The 6,674-nt window shown below is 48.4% G+C and overlaps 1 protein-coding gene across 1 annotated transcript in view; it reads right to left on the bottom strand.

Moving 5' to 3' along the window:
• The window catches only part of LOC108575880 (triple functional domain protein), a 21,569-nt gene that overhangs the window by 6,309 nt on the left and 8,586 nt on the right, over positions 1 to 6,674 (bottom strand). The window contains exons 20-26 of the mRNA XM_017938798.1: positions 3,219 to 3,804; positions 2,370 to 2,451; positions 1,706 to 2,267; positions 1,239 to 1,322; positions 739 to 1,163; positions 490 to 649; positions 122 to 354 (exon numbers count right to left, since the gene is read on the bottom strand). Coding sequence (XP_017794287.1) covers positions 122 to 354; positions 490 to 649; positions 739 to 1,163; positions 1,239 to 1,322; positions 1,706 to 2,267; positions 2,370 to 2,451; positions 3,219 to 3,804 — 2,132 coding nt within the window. The remainder of the gene's footprint in view (positions 1 to 121; positions 355 to 489; positions 650 to 738; positions 1,164 to 1,238; positions 1,323 to 1,705; positions 2,268 to 2,369; positions 2,452 to 3,218; positions 3,805 to 6,674) is intronic.

Genomic DNA, 6,674 nt, shown 5'->3' with positions numbered 1-6,674 from the left:
TTGATAAACGAAGAGGCAACGTCAGACAGTATCGGGTAAAATCCCAGGACGATTGAAACGCGCGAACATAATCACTGACACATTCACGACACGTCGATTCGCGTGTCGAGGCAGAGGCTTACTCACGTCGAAACCTTGAAGTCTTCCAACATCCATCATGTCGTTGGCCGCCTTCGGGATAATACGCATTACATGAACCGCAGCTCTCAGTCCTTCGATTTCCGAGAACCTTTCAGTTCGTTCAGTATGTCTTAATGCTTCTCTGAGAAGAAGTTGGTACTTGGTGATCCTCTGAACCGGTTTTATCAAAAGATCGCACAATTGCAATCGATGTCCGAGCATTTGTCTCAGTTCCTAGTTGATGACGGTGATGGTTGGCGATGACGATGATCATAATCACGATTATAATAATAATTATACTAACAATAACAATAACAATAAGAAGAAGAAGAAGAAGAAGAAATAGGACTTGAAGGTTTTGAAACGTACCTCGAAATAGGTGTCTATATACTCCGAAACGATGTACTCGGAAACTGGTTTATTCTGACAATAAACAACGTACATGTGTAACTTTCTTTCGTATCGTTTGAACAACGGGCCAAGTTCTTCGGGTCGTTCTAGACAACGTTCCAAAGCTTTGAGGAAGAAGCTGTCGATACACAAGTAAGTAAGTAAGTTAGCAAGGTCGAGTTACGACGACAGAATGTTAGATGGATAAACGATAAAAAGAAGACTCACTCTCTGTGCCACTCGTAGATTGCTTCTACGTTGCCAAAAACCATCTTGTCTTTTCCACCACGCAGGTCATCCGGTAATGGAACTTCGCACTCGGGATCTCGCATCAACGACATATAACCTTCGACTATTTGTTTCAGATCATTCACATAATCTTTCTCCGTGTCCACCAATTCCCGAATAACGAACTGTCGTTTCGAAAGGACTGCACTTTCCGGATCGCACTCCTCCGGATTCGTATGAGACGGACTACTTGTTGTAGCTGATGCGACGGTGGCCGTCGTCGTGGTCGCAGTAGTAGCGCTAACCATTATCGTCGACAAGGAACTTTCGTCGCAGCTATCGTCGCCGACAATCTCAACGTTCGAGCTTTTATCGCTAGGTGTACGCATCAGACTTTGCCTCTCTTGATTTTCCGTGTGTTGTTCCTATCCATTGGCATCGCGTACGTATTCATTAATGCGACATAAAGTCTGATATATTTTTACGCAACACAGACTTACCATTCTTTCCTTAACGATTTGCTCGATTTCAGCCAAATCAGCGCTCGTCGCGCCGTCGAGAATCTTCGTAGAGCGTTCGGATGCCTGCATAATTCAACGGCGATTCATTAATTTCAAGCAAACTGTTTCCTCTTACCTCTACTCCTCCTCCTCCTCCTCCTCCTCGTTACAAACAATACTGGTTCATCGTTATTTTAGCAAAAAATTCCATCTTATCGTTGCAAAGTAGAGAGCACCACGGTATTTTCGAAGCTCGAAGCGATTGTTACGTGTACGTAACACGCAGCAGACAATATTACGCAACGGTAGATGTTATTACGAAAAATATAGCACACGTACATGATTCATTTGTATTCATCGGCGCGTGCCCGGCGAAACAAAGGAATAGATTAAAAAGAGCAGGCAAGGGTCGAAAAAGATTGCGAAAAGTAAGGAGATTCGAGGTTAAAAGAAGAGGACGAACTCACTCGAGATTTTCCGCAGGTCTCCGTTGCAACGACAGATCCTGACGATGCGTTACTAGTCGCGACGAGTATCGGTTCAGTGATAGGTTTCATTGGCGGTGGAAGTTCCAATTCGTCCTCGGCATCATCCGCTCCGTTCTGTTCGGAGTAAGTTAAAGCCTCGGTTTCGTCGGGTTCCGGTGCATCCTCTTCCAATTCAGCTTCCGATTGTTCGATTTCTCCTTCTTCCTCTTCTACCTCGACTTCTGCTTCCAATTCGGTCTCCAACTCCGTCTCGGAGACCGAAGTAGACACACGCATAGACGCGGTCACGATTGTCAAGGTGGAAATGGAAACGGGGGCGGCGGCAGCGGCGGTGGTCGCCGTGCTTCTAGATGGACCGACACGAGTCGTCTGTTCAGCGCCGCTGGGTAATTTGAATCGTTTCTCGGACACGTTCTTCTTCACGGAGGAACAATCCGAACGATCGGCCGCCGCCGCCGATGCCATCGTCGTATTGGTCGCCGCCGATTTCTCAACTTTACCTTGGCTAAGTTTACGCAGCGGAGGGGGTAGCCACTTTCTCCTAAGGGAAAAGGAAAACGACGCTGACCGCTTCTTTTCCTCGCTCTCTCTCTCTCTCTCTCTCTCTCTCTCTCTCTCTTTCTCTTCGTCGTATCTCACTTACCCGCTAAACACACGTCTTTTGTTTCCCGGTGAACTGGTGTTCGCCGTGGCACCACCACTTCCATCGTTCCCAATGACATTTTCTGTAAATTCAAACAGGCACCGAATAAATCCCGCGGTAGTTATTACCGCAGCTGAAGCACGTGAAAATGAAACACATGCACGACGAGACGCGATAAGGGGAATACACCTGCGAGGTACCCCGTCGTATCTACGTACTGTAACACTGTGTGTATATATGATATAACAGACGTACATGTACGTATTACGAGTGCAATTTTGGAAACATTTAACCTAAGAGGAGTTTGGCTAATAAAACTGACCGAAACAACTCGCAGAAAAGGTTAGCGACCCGATATCGATGTAAAGTGCCTGTCGGTATGCTGCATCGACTTTGTCAGCCATCGGCAAATGTCAGTTGAAGATTGAACCGGTCAAGGACACAGTTATCTCGGTACGTCGTATTGATCCGACACGATCGAGTCCAAGTACATGTCGTACAATAGACCGTTGTCAAAGAGGTAACCATATTTTCACCGTAACACGTATCAATGTGCTCGTAAATTTCGCGACACGTTTAATCGCATTTCACGCGTGATCGATGACCGCGTGCGCGCGTTTCCCTTCACGAGCCGCTTCGCGTAACCCCCCTCCCAAAACCTCTTTTAACTCCTATCATCCGCCTGCCTCCACCCGCCTCGGCTCACTTTTTACGTTAGCAACACCCTACTTTACTCCATACTCCGATCGTGAAGATATCATATCATGCTTTAGCCTCGTAATTCGTACACGTTCCCGCGTATTATTCCATTTTCCACCATTATCGCCGTTGCAAGCAGTTGCAGTTCACCTGTTTCGTCCGACAGTACGGACGCAGCCACATTCTGAATGGATAATCCGGCCGGAGATACGCCTGTCGTTATCGCTGCACCAGCCGCCGTCGCTGCCGGTGTCGACGACGACGACGACGACGACAACGACGAGGACGAAGACGCTGCTCCCGCCGCGATTCCTGTACCAGAGGGCGATACAGACGAGATACCGATCACACCACCCGACGACGACGAGATAGTACTTTGAACTTGACCACCGCCCCCGCCGCTACCGCCGCTCGATTGCTGTTGATGATAAAACGACGATTGTTGTTGCGGCGGGAGCTGTTGCTGGCCTGCAACTTTCCTAGACGGCGAAGTCTTGGTGGAAACCGGCGGAGGCTGTTTAAGCGCACTGGTAGGGACCAATCCTTCCGGCGGAGGATCCACTTGCCCCGGAGCGAGCAACAAACGCACGTGGGTCCATTCGGATGCGTTCACACCGGTGATACTGCTTCCATTCTCCAACACCTCAACTTGTTGGCCCTTCGTCACCGTCAACTCTTTCGAACCAGGTGCCGCCGAGTGATCCGCGATAACCCAAGTCACCTCGGCTACGCCAGTCTAGAACCATTTCGCCAAATCAAACAAACCGATTTATTTCCCCGTTACAACCGCCATCCACCCGCCGTTTCCCCCAATCGTGCCCTCTACTTGGCACGCACGCGATCCTCGTCGGTATCGAGATTCTTCTCGAAACCGAGAACAGTCTTTCTTCGACTCTTCTCTCTAACCTGAAGAAACACGAGGGTAGAGTGTGCGGGCGGTGGCGGTCGCGGCGGGGATCGTGGAGAACGGAGGAGAGGGGAAAGGGTGTTGTAGCTTTGCAAGCAAAAGAGCGAAGAGGGGCGAAGGTGGGGGGAGGAGGGTAGTAAATTTACAGAACAGATAGTCTTTGACTTTGCGGTCCGATGGAGCGCTTAATGGATTATTCTAGCTTCGGTGATTTCGATTTGATCGAAATAGCCTGTCTTCGTTAAAGAGACATCACAACAGGACGACGCGCGGGGTGTATTCGTTTCTTTCGAAAATACAGCCATGAATAGGGTTTACGCCTTATCACGGCTCGATATTTGCCTTTACACGTCATTCCGAACTGCGATTTATCACTCGACACACTTCCTGTGCGATCCGCTATTTCTCTCCCGATAAACACACGCACGCCTATCAGAGACATATGTATATGTAGTACATGTACACACGTGTTATAGTTGTACGTGGAATATGTGCTTCTCGTCGAATTCTTTAAGACAGTTCAAAATTAAAAGGCGAGCTTGTTGCGCATCTGAGGAGGGATACGTTCAAGGACGGGAAGCTGGGATAAAACTAGAATGGCACCAACTACGAATCAACTAGCACTGCGAACCACGACGACAACGATGCTAGTAGATACGAGTATAAGGCCGGGAGTCAAAACGGTCGGAGAGAAGTCGACCGCTTTCGGGTCGCATTCCACCGACGAAAATAGCCTTTTCCACGTGCCAAATTTTCCCGATTCTCTTTGAATCCTCCCAATGCTCCCTCCTAGTATGCCAACAGAATCTACCAATCAACGTTGATCAATCGTCTACTACTAACGAAGCTCTCGAGAGGCTTATCAGTAGAAAGCAGTCATCACCGTCACTCCTCTATCGCGCGACTCCCCAAAACCATTCTGCAATCGCTTAATTATGCAACTCGTCTTCCAATGTGTTTTCCAAAGCAAAAACGCTTTGCCGGTGCACGTACGAGTTTACATCCGGAATCTAACCATAGATTCGTACGTATCGAGCAACCTTGGCAACAAGCCAATCTCAACTTGGCCTCGAATCGCGCATTTCGCGTCTCGATTCGATTCTCGCTTCAACGATCGTGTATCAAGGAAAAAGGGGAAGAAAATTCCTTTTTTTCTTCCTTTCGCATAAAAACACGGAATTTAGTAGGGAAAATCGTAACGCTTCAAACACAAAACGATCGTCTTGTTATAGCGACAATTTAAAGATCTTGGTTAGAATTGCAATGCAAACACAGACCAAGGTGTATTTCTCGTTTGGAAAACAGCAATTTAATATCGACAATTCAATTTCCTGTCATTTTACACCTTTGTACACGACAAATAGGAAAGAGATAACGACGACGACGACGTCGACGATAACGACGAGTTCTTTAACGTGGATGTGGCTAAGAAATTACGATCGCGGTCGTAGATGCGGATGTGAATGCGAACCGCAGTCGGTCGTTTCCTTCTACATTCCGTATTTCATATATTCGTAGATAAAGTGGAAAATGTCTCGAATTACGTAACCTCGTTAACGTTCGATGAAAATTAATCGACGTTCGACTTTTGCTTTAAAATCAAGAAAAATCTTGTTTGGAAACTAAACCGAAAAATTGCATCGCGTTCTGCTTTCCCTTCGTCAACTCTCGCTTCGATCAAGGGAAACACAAGCTTCCATTCTACCATCGTTTGCTCTGCGTTACCTCCTAAAATGGCATATTCCCGATTCGACTTATTCGATCTACGGAATGTCAATCCGTAAGCGTAAAATAGGACGCGGGGAAAGCTAAAATGGATGGAGAACGTACGGAAAAACGTAGGGCACGTGCGCGCGCTCCTCTACGTGGGTAACTCTTGACGACGAACGAGTACTCAAGTACCTGGGAGAGGGAGGGTTGACGGTGCAGAAGTTGGGCCTGGAACGAGCTCGGGGTGTCGATGGTATGCTGCCTAGAGAGGGCTGCATGTGGCGGAGCTACGGAACTCTGACGGAACCAGGGTAACGAGATCTTCCTGCGGGCTTTCTGGACGATCGTTGCAGGCTTTCCTGTTGGTGACGTCATGACAGTTTCGCCTCGTGTTCGATTCACGTGCGTGGACGCGATAACCAGGTGTAACACGAAGTAAACGCGATTAAAGATGCCATCGAACGTGCCACCGACATGATGCTTTCTTCCTCGATCTTTTCCCTTTTCTCAACAGGTCAAATATGCTCTCTTTCTGTCGTTCCACGATTCGCGCCCCTCTCCTCTCATTCACCATCGAACGGGTCCATTCGACCCAAGTGTCGCGCCCGTACTGAACCCTCCACCGCCTCTGCCACCGCCACATACCCCTAACCCCTTCCCCACCTTTCCTTCTTCTGCCGTCACATTTCCTCCATCGTATCGCGCCGCGACGCGCTTGCTCGCTTTTCGATTATTCTCGAACCCCACCCAACGACGCTGCTCCCTCTCGCGCTGCTCGCTTTACCCCACCACCACCACCACCGCCACCGCTGCCGCATACTCTATCAAAAACAGCACCAGACAAATCTGGGGGGAGGATCGCTTCCTCCCTTCCCTTTCATACGCGTTCGGATTATCATCGTCACGATGATAACAACCGGTATATACCTACCCCCGTCGTAGATCCTTCCGAGATTACATCTTTCTTTATCTCTAAACCATCGTTTTAA

Source organism: Habropoda laboriosa, unplaced genomic scaffold (assembly GCF_001263275.1).
Source record: "Habropoda laboriosa isolate 0110345459 unplaced genomic scaffold, ASM126327v1 scaffold243, whole genome shotgun sequence".
Taxonomy (NCBI): domain Eukaryota; kingdom Metazoa; phylum Arthropoda; class Insecta; order Hymenoptera; family Apidae; genus Habropoda; species Habropoda laboriosa.
Note: the sequence above shows the minus strand (reverse complement) of the source record. Positions and strands in the feature narration are given on the sequence as shown.